Source organism: Ranitomeya variabilis, chromosome 4, assembly GCF_051348905.1.
Source record: "Ranitomeya variabilis isolate aRanVar5 chromosome 4, aRanVar5.hap1, whole genome shotgun sequence".
NCBI classification, from domain to species: Eukaryota; Metazoa; Chordata; class Amphibia; order Anura; family Dendrobatidae; genus Ranitomeya; species Ranitomeya variabilis.
Genome location: NC_135235.1, coordinates 336144579 through 336167221, shown reverse-complemented (window position 1 = coordinate 336167221; position 22643 = coordinate 336144579). Strand labels below are relative to the sequence as shown.

The 22643-nt window shown below is 44.6% G+C and overlaps 1 protein-coding gene across 4 annotated transcripts in view; it reads left to right on the top strand.

Moving 5' to 3' along the window:
• The window catches only part of ABCG4 (ATP binding cassette subfamily G member 4), a 134627-nt gene that overhangs the window by 52246 nt on the left and 59738 nt on the right, over positions 1-22643 (top strand). For 3 of the 4 annotated variants that reach the window (XM_077250583.1, XM_077250584.1, XM_077250585.1), the window contains 6 exons: positions 5676-5808; positions 5918-5968; positions 6053-6198; positions 11033-11156; positions 11285-11399; positions 11507-11637. In XM_077250583.1, coding sequence (XP_077106698.1) covers positions 5676-5808; positions 5918-5968; positions 6053-6198; positions 11033-11156; positions 11285-11399; positions 11507-11637 — 700 coding nt within the window. The remainder of the gene's footprint in view (positions 1-5675; positions 5809-5917; positions 5969-6052; positions 6199-11032; positions 11157-11284; positions 11400-11506; positions 11638-22643) is intronic. The other variant, XM_077250586.1, reaches the window with a different exon arrangement.

Here is a 22643-nt window from a genome sequence, read left to right as displayed (position 1 = left end):
GAATTGAGATTGGACGCCATGTCGCGTTTGGAGAGCCCCTGATGTGCCTGGACAGTGGAAACTCCCCAATTCTACCTGAAACCCTAACCCAAACACACCCCTAACCCTAATCCCAACGGTAACCCTAACCACACCCCTAGCCCTGACACACCCATAATTCTAATCCCAACCCTAATCCAAACCGTAAATGTAATTCAAACCCTAACCCTAACTTTAGCCCCAACCCTAACCCTAACTTTAGCCCCAACCCGAACCCTAGCCCTAACCCTAACTCTAGCCCTAACCCTAACCCTAGCCCTAATGGGAAAATGGAAATAAATACATTTTTTTAATTTTATTATTTTTCCCTAACTAAGGGAGTGATGAAGGAGGGTTTGATTTACTTTTATAGCGTTTTTTATTTCGGATTTTTATGATTGGCAGCTGTCACACACTAAAAGACGCTTTTTATAGCAAAAAAGTTTTTGCGTCTCCACATTTTGAGACCTATAATTTTTCCACATTTTGCTCCACAGAGTCATGTGAGGTCTTGTTTTTTGCGAGATGAGTTGACGTTTTTATTGGTAACATTTTCGGACACGTGACCATTTTTTATCACTTTTTACTCTGATTTTTGTGAGGCAGAATGACCAAAAACCTGCTATTCATGAATTTCTTTTGGGAGAGGCGTTTATACCGTTCCGCGTTTGGTAAAATTGATAAAGCAGTTTTATTCGACGGGTCAGTACGATTACAGCGATATCTCATTAATATCATTTTTTTATGTTTTGGCGCTTTTATACGATAAAAACTATAGAAAAAATAATTATTTTGGTATTGCTTTATTCTCAGGACTATAACTTTTTTATTTTTTTGCTGATGATGCTGTATGGTGGCTTGTTTTTTGCGGCACAAGATGTCGTTTTCAGCGGTACCATGATTATTTATATCAGTCTTTTTGATCGCGTGTTATTCCACTTTTTGTTCGGCGGTATGGTAATAAAGCGTTGTTTTTTGCCTCGTTTTTTTGTTTTTTTCTTACGGTATTTACTGAAGGGGTTAACTAGTGGGGCAGTTTTATAGGTTGGGTCGTTACGGACGCGGCGATACTAAATATGTGTACTTTTATTGTTTTGTTTTTTTTATTTAGATAAAGAAATGTATTTATGGGAATAATATATATATTTTTTTATTATTTATTTAGGAATTTTTTATTTTTTTTTTACACATGTGGAAATTTTTTTTTTTTACTTTTTTACTTTGTCCCAGGGGGGGACATCACAGATCGATGATCTGATAGTGTGCACAGCACTCTGTCAGATCACCGATCTCACTTACATCGGTGCAGGCTTACCAGCGCCTGCTCTGAGCAGGCACTCGGTAAGCCACCTTTCTCCCTGCAGGACCCGGATGCCGCGGCCATCTTGGATCTGGGACCTGCAGGGAGGAAGGAGGTAGGAGACCCTCGGAGCAACACGATCACATCGCGTTGCTCCGGGGGTCTCAGGGAAGCCCGCAGGGAGCCCCCTCCCTGCGCGATGCTTCCCTATACCGCCGGTACACTGCGATCATGTTTGATCGCGGTGTGCCGGGGGTTAATGTGCCGGGGGCGGTCCGTGACCGCTCCTGGCACATAGTGCCGGATGTCAGCTGCGATAGGCAGCTGACACCCGGCCGCGATCGGCCGCGCTCCCCCCGTGAGCGCGGCCGATCGCGTATGACGTACTATCCCGTCACCCGGAATTAAGTCCCAGGTCACCTTGACGGGATAGTACGTCATACGGGATTAAGGGGTTAAAGAAAACTACTTAAAAATGATGTTCCACATTATTAAGCAGGTCACAGTTTTCAATTAACATGGGAAAGAAAAAGGATCTCTCTGCTGCTGAAAAGCATCAAATAGTGCAATGCCTTGGTGAAGGGATGAAAACATTAGAAATTTTCCAAAAACATAAGCGTGATCATCGTACTGTTAAGAGATTTGTGGCTGTATCTGAGCACAAATGTGTTTGTGCTGATAAAGGCATAATGAGGAAGATTTCTGCCAGGCAAGTTCATCGGATTAAGAGAGCAGCTGCTAAAAAGCCATTACAAAGCAGCAAACAGATATTTGAAGCTGCTGGTGCCTCTGGAGTCCCTCGAACCTCAAGGTGTAGGCTCCTTCAAAGGCTTGCTGTGGTGCATAAACCTACTATTCGGCCACCTTTAAACAGTGTTCACAAGCAGAAATGGTTGTATTGTGCCCACACATACATGAAGACTAATTTCCAAACAGTCTTGTTTACTGATCAGTGTTGAGCAACCCTGGATAGTCCAGATGGATGGAGTAGTGGATGGTTGGTGGATGGCCACCATGTCCCAACAAGGCTGCAACGTCAGCGAGGAGGTGGAGGAGTCATGTTTTGGGCCGGAATCATGGGAAACAGCTGGTAAGGCCCTTTAAGGTTCCTGAAGGTGTGCAAATGACCTCTGCAAAGTATATAAAGTTTTTGACTGACAACTTTCTTCTATGGCCTAAAAAGCAGAAACGTGCCTTCAGGAGCAAAATCATCTTCATGCTGACAATGCCCCATCTCATGGTGCAAAGAATACCTCTGAGTCATTGGCTGCTATGGGCATAAAAGGAGATAGACTCATGGTGTGGCCACCATCTTCCCCTGACCTCAACCCTATAGAGAACCTTTAGAGGATCATCAAGCAAAAGATCTATGAGGGTGGGAGGCAGTTCACATCCAAACAGCAGCTCTGGGAGGCTATTCCAACTTCATGCAAAGAAATACAAGCAGAAACTCTCCAAAAACTCACAAGTTCAATGGATGTAAGAATTGTAAAGGTGACATCAAAGAAGGGTCCTATGTTAATATGTAACTTGGCCTGTTGGGATGTTTTGGCGTTAAATAGCTTTTTTGTTCAGTGAATGTGTCCTCCTAATGCTGCAAATTCCACAAATGAGCATTTTCAGTTCTTTAAAACATATCAAATGTTTAGAAATTCTACTGTGCATAATAATTTGGAACAGTGCATTTTGAGTTTTTATTCATTTTGGAGATACTGTTATCATTGGGAGGTTTCTTCAATAAAATTCGATGTATAATCTAACGGGTGATGACTTTTATTAGACTGACTGTCATTTGCACCGACCATTTAGGAAAATCTGATAAAAATGTAATTTGCATAATAATTTGGAACATAGTGTATTTTATGTTTTGCTGCAATGATGCTTTTTGGTGGACAATGCAATAAATCACTACATTTTCTTTAGAGTATCACATCTGGTAAAGAGTCCTGATTAAATAAATATACAAAATAAGTATATTTAACAGTTTGTCTTTGCAGACACCTTTTTAATTCTTCTGACTCTTTGACCCAGTGGCAACCTTTCTCCGGCTCTAATTGACACACCTGGAACTGGGTGTTTTATAGACTCCCAGCATGCTGCTGGGAGTTGGCGCTGATATTTCCATTTCCCCTTGTTGAGGCTTGGAGCTATAGCAGTGGAGCTATCTTTCTCTTTGGTGTTTTGGGAGGACGTCTGTGTTACATCTCAGAGTCTACTCAAGATAAGTGTTTCCCTTGTTTCTCTATCCCAGTTGTCTTTAGTGGTAGTGGGGATCGACTAGTGGTAGTGGGAATTCGACTAGTGATCACCCCATCATTCCCTAAGTAGCGCTTATTGCCAGGATAAGGCAGGGATTAGGTTCTTGCTCGTCGATAGGTGCAAAACCTATATAGGGATGTTTAGAGCAGACAGGGTGACTTTAGATCTGCCTAGGGGTTTCCACTTCCCCCTTCCCTAGTGTTGGGCTCCCTTCATCCCTTCGTGTTGCACTTAGTCTTTCCTACACTATGTGTGACAGCACCACCCCAGACAATCAGGTTAATTCTTAGAATCCAGTTTTAAACATGCACTAAAAGATATTTATTTAGATAAACTTATCACCTAACTTTTCCTTAGAATCTGGTCCTTTCAATCATTGGTTGCCACATTTTCCATGCACACAGTAGCACTTTGAATCTATACTTATACAAATAATGGCTGATGGCGGGTTAAAGCAGCTTTGACTACCCCTTTTTTATTTATTATATCGATGGCTGGACCATACACTTTTTACCTTTTTGTGTCCATTCTATTTCCCTATAGATTATAAGCTACGAGCATGGCACTCAGTCCTCAGGGTTGAATTGTTGAATAACATATTATTATGATATGTATTATATAGTTTGTACATGTCCCCTCTGGTTTGTAAAGTGCAGAAGAACATGTTGGAGTTATAGAAATATATTATTATTTATGCAATATGTGAAAGCAGGCAGATGACTCAGTGCAGACTGCAGTTAGAAGTGCATAGACTCTCATATGAAAAGTGCCCATATGGTCTGCAAGATACAAGTTGCACCCACTGTTGCCTTAATGTGTGGCAAGAAAGTTAATATAAACTGTAAAATATTTAGAATTGAGAGTCCTCAGTGGTTGATGCCTTTTATTGGCTAACTGAAAAGATGGTAAGAAATTGCAAGCTTTCAAGACTACGCAGGTCTCTTCATCAGACTTTGCCTGATGAAGAGACCTGCGTAGTCTGGAAAGCTTGCAATTTGTTACCATCTTTTCAATTAGCCATTAAAAGGTATCAACCACTGAGGACTCTCAATTGTAAATATTTTTCTATCTACTGGCTAAAGGCCCCGTCTCACATAGCGAGATCGCTAGCGAGATCGCTGCTGAGTCACTAGTTTTGTGACGCAACAGCGACCTCCATAGCGATCTCGCTATGTGTGACACGTACCAGCGATCAGGCCCCTGCTGCGAGATCGCTGGTCGTGTCGGAATGGCCTGGACCTTTTTTTGGTCGTTGAGGCCCCGCTGACATCGCTGAATCGGTGTGTGTGACACCGATCCAGCGATGTCTTCACTGGTAACCAGGGTAAACATCGGGTTACTAAGCGCAGGGCCGCGCTTAGTAACCCGATGTTTACCCTGGTTACCAGCGTAAATGTAAAAAAAAAAAAACAGTACATACTCGCCTTCTGATGTCCGTCAGGTCCCTTGGCGTCTGCTTCCTGCTCTCACTGACTGCCGGCCGTACAGTGAGAAGTGAGAGCACAGCAGTGACGTCACCGCTGCGCTCTGCTCTCGCTGTACGGCGGCACTCAGTCAGAGCAGGAAGCGGACGGCAAGGGACCTGACGGACATCAGAAGGCGAGTATGTACTGTTTGTTTTTTTTGGTAACCAGGGTAAACATCGGGTTACTAAGCGCGGCCCTGCGCTTAGTAACCCGATGTTTACCCTGGTTACCCGGGTGCTGCAGGGGGACTTCGGCATCGTTGAAGACAGTTTCAACGATGCCGAAGTCGTTCCCCTGATCGTTGGTCGCTGGAGAGAGCTGTCTGTGTGACAGCTCCCCAGCGACCACACAGGGACTTACCAACGATCACGGCCAGGTCGTATCGCTGGTCGTGATCGTTGGTAAATCGCTTAGTGAGACGGGGCCTTAACACGGTACCAAGATATATATCTTTCCTGAATAAACTGTAAAAAACAAACTACACTCTGCAGGCAGCTTCAATGAAGGGAAACTGAAAGTCAGTCAAGGGTCAAGAAATGAGAATCCAATCATGGCAAACTATAGAAATATTAGTAAAACTGTTCTTAAACATATCAGAATGACCACATTTACCCACAACTTTCTTTCAACAGGGACAGTGGAATGACTGGTGAGATTCTGGTAAATGGGAAACAGAGGGAGCTACGAACTTTCCGAAAGATGTCATGTTATATCATGCAGGACGACATGCTACTGCCACACTTGACTGTCAAGGAAGCCATGATGGTGAGAGCATAGCTTTCATTTGCTTTTCTTAGGACACCATCAACTATTGGTATTGTATGGAGATGATTGTAGGACTTCAGACTGACCAGTTATATTACTCCCAACATAGGTCTCTGCCAACTTGAAAGTCAATGAAAAGATGGATGTGAAGAGAAAACTGGTGAGCGTTTCTTCAGATCAGCTAGTACATCTGTTCTTTCCACTGTCTAGCATCAGATATTTATGAGTTTGTTTTATTTCCCAGGTGAATGAGATCTTGACAGCACTGGGTCTCCTTGAATGCGCTGGAACTCGTACCCTGAGCCTCTCAGGAGGTCAGCGAAAACGTTTAGCTATTGCTTTGGAACTAGTCAACAATCCACCTGTCATGTTCTTTGATGAACCTACTAGGTAAAAGACATCCCATATAATGCTGTTTCTTCTTTCACTTGTGCATATTCACATAGCACAAACTTTTAGCATAATTACCATAGATTAAAAAGGGAGAAAGGCCAGAAGCAACTGACACTGTATTTCTGGACTATTTCTAGTTGAGGGACATCCATGAAATCACATTTTAACTGTAGGAGACATCAAGTACCTTTCATAGATTACCACATCTTATTTTTCTCATCACAGCACAACTAAAAAAATAGATCTATTTTCATACAGGAAAATTAAAATCCATAAGACCTCTCCATGGAGGGGACATGTCCCACTCATAATGAACATATAGAGAAGAGGGAAAACTACCTTGGTCTTATTAGAACATAACACATTTTCTCACTTGCTTTTGGCAGACTTCATGTGGGTTTATGCCAAACATAGATGAGCTAGGATGTTTCTCTTTGAATAAAAGGCTTCTATCTTGCCACCTTACTCCACTAGAAAGACAGACAAAAAACACAGGCGATTGTTTTCACAAGCAGTACACAACCAGGACTTGCCAGAAATTCCTGCAGCTCCTTTAATGTTGCTGCAGGCCTCTTGGCAGCCTCCTGGACCAATTTTATTCTGGTTTTCAACATGTTTTGACGGACGTTCAGTTCTAGGTAATGTCACTGTTGTGCCAAAATTAAGCCACTTCTTGATTACATCTTCACAGTGTTCAATGGTACATCTAATGCCTTGGAATTTTTGCCTTTGCTGTGTTGTAAGCTGTTTATGGACCATGGCTTTTGCTGTTCAGGAAAATCCTACTAGAACAGATAAACTTTACATGGGGTTAATCAGAATCCCTGTAAATAATGGCGACTGTGCACTGACTAGTATTTAACATGAGTGTAAATGTGAATGGCTAATTCTAAACGCAACCATATCCCCGATTATAAGAGGGTTTTCACACTTATGCAGCCAAATTATTTTGGTTTTGTTATTATTATTTTTTCACCTCAAAATTATTTCAAATTGTTTCTCAGTGGATTTGTGCAGATTATGGGTGACATTAAAGGTGGAAAAAGTTCTGAAATTATTCTTCTTGGTACGATTTTTTGTTACATGACAAAAACCTGACATTTCAACAGGGGTGTGCTGACTTTTTATATCCACTATAAGTTCAGCATTGTTAACATGTAGTTTTGAACATCACCATTGAGATGTTAACAGACATTAACGCTACACTTCAGAAGTCAAATCATATGGCCGATGATTGAACACAGTGTCCTCATATTGTATAACAATGTGTGTACATGAGTCACAGTTGGCCACTAGAAGTTCATGATAGAGAACTCATAAAGCCGGTCGGTTCCTACACCATATTGTTTCTGTCTGACGCTTTTTTAAGTGTAAATTTCTCATAACCTGGTAATTTGGCTAATATCTTTTGCTTTTGATCTGCTGTCAGATCAGCTGATTTGATAGTCACCGAACATACACACGTACAAGATCAGCATCTATGGAGTTATCAAAAGAATACATTTTTGTTTGGTAGGTACAGTGACCATTTTCATTAGGCAAATTGTAGCATAATGAGGACAGCATTGAGAGACTGGATAGGTAATAAATGCCAAGTAAGTAGGGATCCGACTGCTAGGACCCCAAGGATCATCAGAATTCTCCTCTACCAACTGGCTACAAAGCCTTGGCTAGAAGGAATTGTCTGGTCAAAACTGATAAGTCTGCATTCACTCTGTGCGATTGCAGACTTATGAATCCACCATCATACGCACTGTACGCAGCGAGTATTAGCCAGTTTCTGAGCCAGGAATGGCAGTGATGTATTCAATATGCATACTCCTGGGCAGAGCCCATCTGGTGGACGCGACATCGCTCCATACACTTGTACTAAGTGAGGCAGCACCTCGTCTAGTAACTCAGCTGTCTAGTGGGCACAACTTTGCTCTATACAAGAGTTCATTGTGGCCAAGGAGTTCTATTTTAACCTCATTGGTCCACAGGAGTTGTTTCCAAAATGTATCAGGCTTGTTTGGATGTTCTTTTGCATACTTTTGACACTGAATTTTATGTTGAGGACACAGGAGAGGTTTTCTTCTGATGGCTCTTCCATGAAGACCATATTTTTGCAGGTGTCTCTGAACAGTATTACAATGTACTACAACTCCAGAGTCTGCTAAATCTTTCTGAAGGTCTTTTGCAGTCAAGTGGGAGCTCTGATTTGCCTCTAGCAATCCCAGGAGCAGCTGTCAATGAAATTTTGCTTGGTCTTCCAGACCTTATCTTGACGTCCATTGTTCCTTTTAACTGCCATTTCTTAATTACATTTCAAACTGAGGAAAAGGCAACTTGAAAATGCTTTCCTATCTTCTTGTAGCCTTCCCCTGCTTTGTGGGCCTCCACCATTTTCATTTTCAGAGTGCTAGGCAGCGCATAGAAGAATCCATGACTGTCGTCTTTTGGCACAAGGTTAGAGAAGGCTGGATACTTATAAAGCTAGGAAATTTGCATCACCTGACATTTCCTAATGATGACAGTGAACAAGCCATAACCCTAACAAGCTAATTAATTTAGTAATTTTATAAATGTTAAAAATGACAATATAATTTTTTTTTTCATAAAATATAAAGTAAATGTGTCATCTTTAACTTTAGGCCTTTTAGATATCATTTCATCTTCAAATTGCTTCAACTGTTCACAGTAACTTTAATTTTGACCAGGGGTTCCGAAACTTTTACATGCCACTGTAGTGTTTTGGGGTTGATAGACTTCCTTTAAATTAATTAAATGTAAAATTCTGTTTGTTTAAATTACACTGAGACCTACAAAGAAGTGGTCATCTACAGATGCTCATTTCCACCTCAAATTGAGGCATTTATGCTTTGAGCTGAACTGACATTATTAATGATTATTCCAGGCAGCTTTATGTTGCACATACTGTATGTGCAGCAGGAGTTTGATGCCTGGAACTGAGCAATGCAATACGCTTGTTTATCTCCTTAACGACCGACGATACGCCTTTTAACGGAGGCAGTTAAGAGTACTTTCTAACAGTGCTGAAAAATAAGTGCATAGTGCCCCCTGAGTCAGAATTTCTCTGGGTCTCGACTACTGGGGGTAGCTGAGACCCAAGAGAATATGATTCGAGTTGGTTTTTACCGACTCCAGTGTTGCGATCACCGTTATTAACAGAAAAATGGCGACCGCAAAAAGAAAAAGTCCAATTTCCCATTTAATTTCCCTCTCCTCTGATGTGATCGCACATCAGAGGAGGAAGAAATGGGGTCCCCCAATCAATCCCCATGGTACCTCCGGTGTCCCTGCATCCCCCCCTGTGAAGTCCCCCGGCCAGTGGTGTCTTCTTCCGGGAAGAAAATGGTGGGCGCATGCGCAGTGCACCTGCCAAGATCTGCTGGCCGGCACCCGGCAACAATAGGAAATTTTTCCTATTGGTTCATTTTGATCACTATGATAGGGTTTATCACAGTGATCAAAATAAAAAAAAATAGTACATCAACCCTCCCTTTATCACCCCCTTAGGTAGGTAAAAGTGATAAAATTAAAAAAAGTATTTATTTCCATTTTTCCATTAGGGTTAGGGTTGGGCTAAAGTTAGGGATAGTGTTGGGGCTAGGGTTAGGGTTGAGGCTAGGGTTAGCGTTGGGCTAAAGTTAGAGTTGGGCTAAAGTTAGGGTTGGGCTAAAGGTAGGGTTGGGTTAGGGTTGTAGTTATGGTTGGGATTATAGTTAGGGTTGGGATTAGGGTTAGAGGTGTGTTAGGGTTAGGTATAGGGTTATGGTTGGGATTAGGCTTAGGGGTGTGTTGGGGTTAGAGTTCTGGTTAGGGTTGGGATTAGGGATAGCGGTGTGTTGGGGTTAGAGTTGGAGTCAGAATTGGGGGGTTCCACTGTTTAGATACATCATAGGGTCTCCAAACGCAACATTGTGCCACCATTGATTCCACCCAATTTTGCGTTCAAAAAGTCAAACGGTGCTCCCTCCCTTCTGAGCCCTGCAATGCGCCCAAACAGTGGCTTTCCCCCACATACGGGCTATTGGCATACTCATAAGAAATTGCACTACAAATATTGTGGTCCATTTTCTCCAGATATCTTTGTGAACATGAAAAAAATTTGGTTCTAAAGCAAATTTTTTGTGAAAAAAGTAACATTTTCATTTTTTTCCTTCCACATCGCTTTAGTTCTTGTGAAGCACCTGAAGGGTTAATAAACTTCCTGAATGTGGTTTTGCACATATTGAGGGGTGAAGTTCTTAGAAGGGGTTACCTTTGGGTATTTTCTGTTATATTGACCGCCCAAACTCACTTTAAATGTGAGGTGGTCCCTAAAAAAATGGTTTTGTAACTTTTGTAGGAAAAATGACAAATCGCTGGTCAACTTTTATCCCTTATAACATCCTAACATAAAAAAAATTATGTTTCCAAAATTGTTCTGATGTAAAGTTGACATGTGGGAAATGTTATTTATTTACTATTTTGTGTGACACCACTCTCTGATTTAAGGGTACAAAAATTAAAAGTTATAAAATTGCAACATTTTCCAAATTTTTGCCAAATTGCCATTTTTTCATAAATAAACGCAAGTTATATTTCTAATAAATTTTACTTCTAACATGAAGTACAATATGTCACGAAAACACAATCTCAGAATCAGTGGGATCCTTTGAAGCGTTATAGAGATAACCTCATAAAGTGACAGCGGTCAGAATTGAAAAATTGGCCCGGTCATTAAGTATGTCTCTGTCAGTAAGGGGTAAAGAGTAAAATGTCCTGTATACATGTTTATGTTGTACATGTACACCATCATTGTGTTCCTGTTTTGTTTTTTTTACAGTGGTTTAGACAGCGCATCTTGTTTCCAGGTGGTTTCATTGTTGAACTCTTTGGCACAAGGCGGTCGCACCATCATCTGCACCATACACCAACCTAGCGCTAAGCTATTTGAAATGTTTGACAAGGTCTGTAAGGTGACATTACGGTAGATTGTGTTATTTGTGTATTGTTTGTATATTCTATGCTCATTTAATAGTCCTGTAGCCAATGTTTTATGCATGCATGACAGCAATTTGGATTATTCTGTTTTCAGCTCTACATTCTTAGCCAGGGACAGTGCATATATCGGGGGTCTGTGACTCACCTCATCCCTTATCTGAAGAGCCTAGGATTACACTGTCCAACATATCACAATCCTGCAGATTTCAGTGAGTCATCCATACATAAATCATTGCAGATCACTGGTTTCCTGCATTTATTGCTTCATTTATTGCACTTATTGATCTATAATCCCTAATTCTTTCTGCCTACATAGTTATTGAAATCGCATCAGGGGAGTATGGAGACCTGAACCCCGTATTATTCCAGGCGGTGGAAGATGGGTTATGCCCTATTAGTAGGGAAAAGAGCAAGACAACTATTGGAGAGCTAGACGTCTTCCCACTGGTAAGTAGTTGCATGGTAAGGATTCCTTCTTTACACTGAGTATATGTATATACAGTCTATGTCAATAGGTAAGAGCATATGTTTCCATTTTCACAATTGGACATTATAGTTGGATTCTGTTCTTTAGTGGGATTTATTCAGCCAAGACCTGTATCATCCCGCATCTCAGTAATACAGGACATTTGCTCATGGGAGTTTTTCCTTTGTATCATTGGTTAAGAGTTTGCTACACATGAATTTGGGTTGTCTGTATAGAATATCCATTTTCCAATATTACACTAAAGAATTATGAGTTTATACAGAGATTTTCCACTTTCAGGACTCTTTTAAAATTATTTTTATTCATTTTCAAAAGAAGGACATTATAGTTGTCAAGCGGCAAAGTACTAATAGCAGTAGAAGTAGTAAAATCAGATACTGCAGATCAGGCGGAGAGCAATTAATTTTCCCCTCGGGACACATGAAATGCTGTGACGGTTGTGAAGGGCCGAACTTAATTCTGCTCATTATTAGTGTTTGATATTAATTTTCATCACTTAATATTGAGCTGATGTAAGTCTGCTGACTCACTGCTACTACTAATACGTTACTAGAGGGCTTATTGTAATATGTTCTCCTACCTGTAGCAGCTCCGGTTATTCAGCCCTTATATTTTGATCAACAGCTCCCAATATATGGCCCACAGTCTCCACACACAGTGTGATGTATCAACATAATGATGTCACCCCACAGCCCCTCAGTTTGATGTTCCCACAAAGCCCCCCTACACAGTATGGTGTCCCAATAAAGACCTTTAACACAGCATTATGTCCCCACACAGCCCCCTTTTCAGAATGAAGTCCCCACATAACCCGTTACACAGCATTATGTCCCTACACAGCCCCCCTTTTCAGAATTAAGTCACCACACAGCCCCTTACACAATCTTATGTCCCCACAAAGCCACCCTTTTCAGAATGAAGTCCCCACATAACCTCTTACACAGTATTATGTCCCCACACAGCCCCCCTTTTCAGAATGAAGTCCCCACATAACCCCTTACACAGTATTATGTCCCCACACAGCCCCCCTTTTCAGAATGAAGTCCCCACATAACCCCTTACACAGCATTAGGTCCCCTTCTCTTCCCCTGAAGAATCATGTTAAAAAAACTGCTCACTTAACTCCATTTCCCTGCTGCTCCGGTCTGTGCTGTGTACTGAAGCACTGTTGGCACGATGTAGCGATGTCATCGCACCCAGCCAGGCACTCTCAGATGCATAGGCTCATTGATGGAACACGAATCTGACAGTTCCCTGTTCCATCATTGTGTTCTATGGTATCTGCATAACAAGAATGCAGATATCAGTGAAAGTGAGATGCATGGTGGAGAGCTGTGTGGCGTGGGACACCACTGCATAATGCCTTTTGGCTGTACCAGAACAGCTCGTGGCCCAGGACTAATGTAGACCATGAACAAGGACTGCCTAAAAAGTGCATCACTAATATAACCTGACATTGGGCTATGCAAATAGCCTCTTCAGAGGGGAAGAGGAAAGGAACACTAGTGCCACCTATTGGATGTAGCAATTTTATCCGTATAAAGGGACCTGACACATGACTTTGAATAGGAAGTCAAACCAAACTCTCCATTTGCCAAGAAGTGTTTTCATAGTTTTGCCCCTTATCAATTCAGAGCAGGAGAGCTGGTTTGGCTGGGTGAGAGGCCTCTGACAGGTTATCCAAGGGGTAAAATTCTCCTTGTAGCAGACAGATAGCTGTGCCTCTCAACCCCTTAGGGCAGTGTTCCCCAACTCCGGTCCTCAAGAGCCACCAACAGGTCATGTTTTCAGGATTTCCTTAGTATTGCACAGGTGATAATTGCATCACCTGGCCAGGCAAGCATTCAATCACCTGTGCAATGCTAAGGAAATCCTGAAAACATGACCTGTTGGTGGCTCTTGAGGACCGGAGTTGGGGAACACTGCCTTAGGGTATGTACCCACAATCAGGAAATCCTGTGGATTTGACGCTGCGTCAAACCCATAATGGTCAGATGTTGCAGCATACAGGATGGGATTTCAAGAAATCCATCTCCACTATGCTTCCACAGATGCCTGCGGCTCACCTGTGGAGACTGACATGTGGAGCGTCTCTCCAGACTGCAGCATGTCTATTTCTCTTGAGGAGACACTAGTCTCTGCAAGAGAAATTTCACCAATAGAATGTATTGGACTCAGGTGATTCCGCACGGTTCAGTGATCACATGTGGACTCATCAGTGTTCAATAGCTGGCAGCGCTTTCGGTGCAGTGAACATGCTCTGTGTCCACAGTGCTGCCAGTTCTGGATCGTGGGCACCCGGCCTTAGACACATAGACTCTCAGTTTATCCAACTCTGGCAGTAGTTTATCTTGATAATCATGTGTAGAATTCAACAAGCCGACCCTTCTTTCATCTGACATCACCTGTTGGGAACATTGGGGTGTTCCATAAACAAGATAGTCAGCAAGTCCAGAAATTCATTGTGTATGGGCACCTTTATAGGGAGAGAGATTGCTGGGGTAGGAACACAAATATTTATTCTCTGTGCGGCAAAATAATATCTGTTTTTACACTTCTATTGTGGGGGTAATGGTGAATGGATCTAGAAAATTAAATCCTTCTAAATGTCTATGAGAAAAAGTCCTACATGTCTTATACATAGATTTTTATTCCTTTTTTTAATGGAAAAAAATGGACATACCATTAATATAAGCTAGAATGTAATTATTCATAGTCTTTTTAAAGCTTATGTGTCCAGTAAATGTTCACTTTCGTTAATCTTTGAGTTGCATTGATTTTCAGTACTAACATGTTCTTAAAAGCTTTGATCCCCTAAACTGATGAAATTGCAGTTTTGCTTGCTGTCTCCATGAGGAGTAAGCAGCGGAATAACACAGGCCTTGAAGGAAAGATCCGCAGACATTATGTGTATTCAGCTGCTTCCTCCTCGGACTGTAAGTTACACAATGTGACCTGTGTTCTCCATAAAGGGGAGAATGCATCTACAATATTACAGGAATCATTGCTTCTTCTTGCTTTTAGTCAGAGAAGGTCTTACATCCCTAGGATATCTACTTCTTTATAATCTTTCCAATACAAGATGTCTTAATAGATTTATATATGCTGGGGTCCATGGTGATTGGGATTGATAGGAGCGCTTCCCTCCTCCGGCCGGTCCTCTCTCCTGTTATACTTCTTCTGTTGCAGCCATAAGAAATTGAGTAATTTGACCTCAGCTATTCTCTATTTACAGCCTGTGCAAGAAATAAGTCAAGTGCCATCTGTCCCGGCCATTGTAGGGACTTGCAGAATGGAATTGATTCTACCCACAGTGGAATTGGTATTTTTGGCATCAAATTACAAATCAGAAAATAAACAATAAATAATAATTTTTATTTCTATGGCGCCGACATATTCTGCAGCGCTTTACATTTTAGAGAGGATTTGTACATGGAGCGGCCCCCAGACGCAGGACAGCGGGGTACTCGGTACCGGGTCTCTCGGTTCTGAGGATGTCACGGTGGCCCGACCCGGTCCGTGGTCCTGCTAAGGGGCGCCCAATAAAAGGTGTGGGTGATGGTGTAGGTCGCAGTAAATAACGAGGACGCAGGGTTGCAGTCTCTTTACCTCTTTACTGAAGGCTTCGGCATCCGCAATCCAGAGCACTGTTAACAGGGCTGGCTGAGACCGGCCGGTCCGAAGGCACATCCAGAGTTCCCTTTGCAGGTGGAAATCAGTGCCTACCTACTAGCGCCTGGGTGTTGTTGTACTTCCCTGCTGAGCATCACGGGATAGTCCTCACAACTTTCGTGTATATTTCTGTTCTTTCTCTCCGTCCCCCAGATGATATCGATAGGACGCACCCGTATGACGGAGTAGGCCTAGAGTTATTTTATAGGGACCCTAGAGACGCCCCTCTCCCACAATTGCCTCCGTTGTCTTCATTAGGTGATTTAGGTGAGGCAGCCAACCTAAAATTAACTGCCCTGCCGTTATTTTGAAGTAATGCATAGAGCCCAATACTTCCTCGGCGTTCCGGCCACCGGCTACGCGCCTCAGTAGGATGTTGCCGATCTCGGGGCACGACTCCTACTGGTTCTATCGCCTTTGTGCTGTGATCTCGTTTCTCACTTCTCCACAATATACCTCGCTTCGTGTCCTTTCTTAAGATGCCACCACAATGAAGTGCAGGCGCGGCTCCGTAACGATCTGTCCTTTTGCTAGGCCTCTGTCAGGATCCAACCCCTGACAGGGACCCCCCTGAATCTTCCCAAGCAACCTCTTCTCTCACTAGGTGTTGCCTGGGCAAAACCCAGTCAGCTTCTCACTAACTTCCTATCCAACCCCCAGTTTTACCAAAGTGTGAGGAGTGGCCTAATACATAGAACCCTTTGCTCCCCCTGGTGGCCAGAGTGTGAAGTGTAATGTGTGAGTGTGATACCTGGTCAGGTGAACTCCTTAAGTGCCATCAGATGTACCATCACTCCCCTTAGTGGCGGAGCGGCAGTACTGCAACGACCAGGACTCTGGGGCGCTGCACTCCCCCCCGGTTAAATCCAGTACTCCCGGACTGGGAAAGAAGAACAACAATACATGTTAGCAAAAGACATGCAAAGTTTTGAAATGCAATAAACAAGTAAATTTAACAGTGCTTCCCTTTATGTGAGGTGAGGACACTTGAACGTTACAAAACAAAAACATATTTACATAGTGCTTAAGATTTTAAATAACACTTATTAAGTAACTGACTATAAGTAACCATCATTACCCAGCCGGGCATTCTATCTACTAAGTGCAAATTCTGAACAATAATTTAACTTTTCCTTTAAGGGCGTAAGGCAGGTACCCACTAAAGGCATACTACAAAACTAAAAGTGCAAATCAATATTTTCCTGAGCTCTCTTTCTCCTATGCAGGACTCTCTCGTCTACCCCCACGGGTTTACTGCATCTTTCCTTTGGCTCTCTATCATTAGTTCCGATAATCACTTTAACTTCAATTTTTATTCACATGTCATTATCAACATTTCGATTCTTTATCACTATCTCTCTATCTACATACCACTTCTATGTAAAACATTATTACTGTTTAACCAACTACATACTATTCCTATGTAACGTTATATTTTGGCTAAGTGCAACAGTAAACATCCCCTTTAAGAGGGACATTTCAAGTCTCTTTGAGGTAGTGCATCTCTTAAGTTGTCAGTCTGCAATAAACAAGAGCTTTTGCGCTGTATCCAGGAACAGTCTCTTCAAAAAGCTATTTTCCTTTGTAAAACCAGTAGGGGGCACCTTTAAGAAGGTGCAACTATTTACAGCAACAATTTGTGAATCGTTCTCCGTCCATGATTTGGCAGTCCTTTTAAAACAGTGATAAACTTGGTGCAAAACATAAAACAATAGGGATCCCGGGTAAACAAAGGGACCCCTTAAGAACTAACCCTGGTCGGGTTTAAGGCAGCAAGGAAAACTCACACAGTTAACTATCTACAGTTGCTCCAGTTCTGAGGTTTACTCCTGTTCAGGCGGCCGCAGCTCCACAGGTAGCAATGGGCGAGGCCATCCGCCCGGATACCTGCGGTCATCCGGTGTTGTTCCAGGAGCTCCCCCACTCCAGTCAGGGGTCTGGGTACCCACAGTTTTAGATCCGGAGATGGCCTGGGCACTAGCCATCACCGCAGTCAGCTCTCTAGCCATAACGGTGGCAGTGGTGGCAACGGTGCAGGTCGTAGTTTTGACGATGGTGCACGTCGGGGTAGCAACGGTGGTTTTGGTGGTAACCGTGGCCCGACCACGAGGGGGTGCCACTGCCATGGGAGACACTTTCCTTGGCACTTCGGGTGTAGGTGTTACTAGGCCCTGCTGTTTGCGCACGTTTAGCGCGAACCAGCCCTTCTCCCCGAAGTGCCTGGTATAGGTGACAATGTCTCCCGGGTAAAGATCCCGGTCCAGGTGGCCTTCTCTGAGGTGGGACTCTACATCACGTTGGTTCACAAAGACCTCGGCATACAAGTCTGGTTCTTTAATAAAGCCCCAACCCCCACGGAGTCTAAAAGCCATGGCGGTACCTTGCATGCGCAGGGCCTGGTGGGTGGTGCGGTCCTTGTGGGCCCGGTCCTTCACCACTAGGTCCCGCTGTTGATGGGCCTCCCGCCGGGCCTGGTACTCCTTCTCCTCCTTCTCCCACCGTTGGTCTAGCTGGGCCTGGTATTCCTCCCAGCTAAGGGCCTCCACCATCTCCCCTTCACCCCGGGGAACCCCATGAAGTCTGATCCTGGGTTCACCCAGCGGCATACGGTCCGCTCTGCATAGACTTCTCCCGCCACGGTGATCGGTGAGATCGGGGCTTTGAGTAAGTGCTCCATACCCGTGGCCTGATCCCAGGGTGCAAGGCGCTGGAGTCTATGGGTCCCAGGGGGAGGTGGTGCTGCGACGGGGCCTATCAGCAGGTCCTCCGCTAGCGGGGCAGGGTTGGCGGGCTTACCGGCCGGCGCGGCGTCCTCCCTCGCGGTTGGCTCCGCTGGCGGTGACGTCGGTTGAGACATCGGCAACAACTCGGGCAGCGGTACAGGAACCGATGTCGGGGAATCCTCCGCTGGCGTCTCCTGGGATGAGGCCTTGGTTTCCATCCGTAGTTGGAGAAGCTGCCCAATCAATTCCTCCATCTCGATCTGCAGGAGGCCGGTTCCAAGCGTGGAGATCTGGCTGCTGTGCTCTTCCGGGTAGCTGGGGGAGTCCTCCGCTTCAACCCCGCATTTTGGGTCTGAGCGACTGGCCATGGCGTCCTCCACGTGGCTCACTTCCTGGTCTTTTTCCCGCTCTCTCCTCCGTGGGCGGTTTCGCATTCTTTGTCTCCGCCCTCCATTGAGGATCAGGAGGCGGATCTCGGCTGCTGACGGACAAGTCCTCAAAGTACAGAAATATTTAGACTGGGCGGCCATTGTTCTTCGCGTTCTTCAGCTTGTTCACGCCCACAAATCCACGCCCTTCTTCTTCTCCTGCGCTCCGCGTTGCTCTGTAATGGCGGCGATTTTGGCGGGAATTTTTGGCGGCAAATAGCAATACACAGTCTTTGCAATAAATCACGGTTCAAGCACAATTCAATCACAGTTCCAAGGCACACATGACCTGATTTTCAGGCTTAAGTAGATCCTGTTCGTGACGCCAAGTTGGAGCGGCCCCCAGACGCAGGACAGCGGGGTACTCGGTACCGGGTCTCTCGGTTCTGAGGATGTCACGGTGGCCCGACCCGGTCCGTGGTCCTGCTAAGGGGTGCCCAATAAAAGGTGTGGGTGGTGGTGTAGGTCGCAGTAAATGACGAGGACACAGGGTTGCAGTCTCTTTACCTCTTTACTGAAGGCATTGGCATCCGCAATCCAGAGCACTGTTATCAGGGCTGGCTGAGACCGGCCGGTCCGAAGGCACATCCAGAGTCCCCTTTGCAGGTGGAAATCAGTGCCTACCTACTAGCGCCTGGGTGTTGTAGTACTTCCCTGCTGAGCACCACGGGATAGTCCTCACAACTGTCGTGTATGTTTCTGTTCTTTCTCTCCGTCCCCCAGATGATATCGATAGGACGCACCCGTATGACTGGGTAGGCCTAGAGTTATTTTATAGGGACCCTAGAGACGCCCCTCTCCCACAATTGCCTCCGTTGTCTTCATTAGGTGATTTAGGTGAGGCAGCCAACCTAAAATTAACTGCCCTGCCGTTGGTTTAAAGTAATGGGTAGAGCCCAATACTTCCTCGGCGTTCCGGCCACCGGCTACTCGCCTCAGTAGTATGTTGCCGATCTCGCGGCACGACTCCTACTGGTTCTATCGCCTTTGTGCTGTGATCTCGTTTCTCACTTCTCCACAATATACCTCGCTTCATGTCCTTTCTTAAGATGCCGCCGCAATGAAGTGCAGGCGCGGCTCCATAACGATCTGTCCTTTTGCTAGGCCTCTGTCAGGATCCCACCCCTGACAGGGACCCCCCTGAATCTTCCCAAGCAACCTCTTCTCTCACTAGGTGTTGCCTGGGCAAAACCCAGTCAGCTTCTCACTAACTTCCTATCCAACCCCCAGTTTTACCAAAGTGTGAGGAGTGGCCTAATACATAGAACCCTTTGCTCCCCCTGGTGGCCAGAGTGTGAAGTGTAATGTGTGAGTGTGATACCTGGTCAGGTGAACTCCTTAAGTGCCATCAGACGTACCATCACTCCCCTTAGTGGCGGAGCGGCAGTACTGCAACGACCAGGACTCTGGGGTGCTGCATACAGACAATAGACACTACAGCATAACAATAATCACATAGATCAGATACCAAGAGGAGTGAGGGCCCTGCTTCCAAGCTACAATCTATGGAAGAAAAATCTACTACATAATTGTCTAAGGGTCACTTCTGTCTTTCTGTCTGTCTTTCTGTCTGTCTGTCATGGATATTCATTGGTCGCAGCCTCTGTCTGTCATGGAAATCCAAGTCGCTGATTGGTCGTGGCCGTTTTGCCGTGACCAATCAGCGACGGGCACAGTCCGGCGGCAAAATGGCCGCTCCTTCCTCCCCGCAGTCAGTGCCCGCTCCATAATCCCCTCCAGTCAGCCCTCACACAGGGTTAATGGCAGCGGTAACCGACCGTATTATGCCGCGGTGTAATGCACTCCGTTACCGCTGCTATTAACCCTGTGTGACCAACTTTTTACTATTGATGCTGCCTATGCGGCATCAATAGTTAAAAGATCTAATGTTAAAAATAATTAAAAAAAAAAAAAAATCGTTATAGACTCACCGTCCGTCGGCCCCCGGATCAAGAACAGGCCTTCCCCGCTCCTTGCGACGCTCCGGTGACCGCTTCATGCATTGCTGTCTCATGAGATGATGACGTAGCGGTCTTGCGAGACCACTACGTCATCATCTCGCGAGACCGCAATGCACTCTTGGGACCGGAGCACGCGAGGAGCGTCGGTAACCGCTTCGCCTGCATCCGGGGCCAACGGAAGGTGAGTGTATCACTATTTTTTATTTTAATTCTTTTTTTTAACAAGGATATGGTGCCCACATTGCTATATACTGCGTGGGCTGTGCTATATAATACGTGGGCTGTGCAGTATAATACGTGGGCTGTGCAATATACTATGTGGGCTGTGCAATATAATACGTGGGCTATGCAATGTACTGCGTGGGCTGTGCAATATAATACGTGGGCTGGGCAATATAATACGTGGGCTGCTATATACTACGTGGGCTGTGCAATATACTACGTGGGCTGTGCAATATAATACGTGGCCTATGCAAAATAATACATGGGCTGTGCAATATAATACGTGGGCTGCTATATACTACGTGGGCTGTGCTATATACTACGTGGGCTGTGCAATATAATACGTGGGCTGTGCAATATAATACGTGGCCTATGCAAAATAATACATGGGCTGGGCAATATAATGCGTGGGCTGCTATATACTACGTGGGCTGTGCTATATACTACGTGGGCTGTGCAATATAATACGTGGCCTATGCAAAATAATACATGGGCTGTGCAATATAATATGTGGGCTGCTATATACTACGTGGGCTGTGCAATGTACTACGTGGGCTGTGCAACATAATACGTGGGCTGTGCAAAATAATACGTGGGCTGTGCAATATAATACGTGGGCTGCTATATACTACGTGGGCTGTGCAATGTACTATGTGGGCTGTGCTATATACTACGTGGGCTGTGCAATATAATACGTGGGCTGTGCAATATAATACGTGGGCTGTGCAACATAATACGTGGGCTGTGCAAAATAATACGTGGGCTGTGCAATATAATACGTGGGCTGCTATATACTACGTGGGCTGTGCAATATACTATGTGGGCTGTGCAATATACTATGTGGGCTGCGCAATGTACTGCGTGGGCTGTGCTATATACTACATGGGCTGTCCAATATAATACGTGGGCTGTGCAATATAATATGTGGGCTGTGCAATATAATACGTGGGCTGCTATATACTACGTGGGCTGCTATATACTGCATGGGCTGTGCAATATACTATGTGGGCTGTGCAATGTACTACAAGGGCTGTGCAATGTACTGCGTGGGCTGTGCAATATACTACGTGGGCTGTGCGATACACTACGGGGCCTGTGTTATACACTACATGGGCTGTGTTATACACTACATGGGCTGTGTTATACACTACATGGGCTGTGTTATACACTAAGTGGCCTGTGTTATACACTACGTGGGCTGTGTTATACACTACATGGGCTGTGTTAAACACTACATGGGCTGTGTTATATACTGCGTGCGTGGGCTGTTATATACTACGTGAGCTGTGTTATATGCTACGTGGGCTGTTATAAACTACGTGGCTGTGTTATATGCTATGTGGGCTGTTATGCACTCTGTGGGCTGTGCTATATACTACGTGGCTGTGCTATATACTCCGTGGGCTGTGTTATATACTATGTGGCTGTGCTATATACTCCATGGGCTGTGCTATATACTCCGTGGGCTGTGCTATATACTACGTGGCAGTGCTATATACTACGTGGCTGTGCAATATACTACGTGGCCTGTTGTATACTACATGGCCGGCCGCGAACAATCAGCGACAGGCGCAGTCCGGCTGCGAATTGGCGTGGGATTTGAACCACGTTTCGCTAATTAACCACGATCGGCCGAATCCTGTGTATTCAATGTATTAATCTAAAATCTTCATAAATAGTGTTGAGCGATACCGTCCGATACTTGAAAGTATCGGTATCGGAAAGTATCGGCCGATACCGGCAAAGTATCGGATCCAATCCGATACCGATACCCGATACCAATACAAGTCAATGGGACTCAGGTATCGGACGGTATTCCTGATGGTTCCCAGGGTCTGAAGGAGAGGAAACTCTCCTTCAGGCCCTGGGAACCATATTAATGTGTAAAAGAAAGAATTAAAATAAAAAATATCGCTATACTCACCTGTCCGACGCAGCCGGGACCTCAGCGAGGGAACCG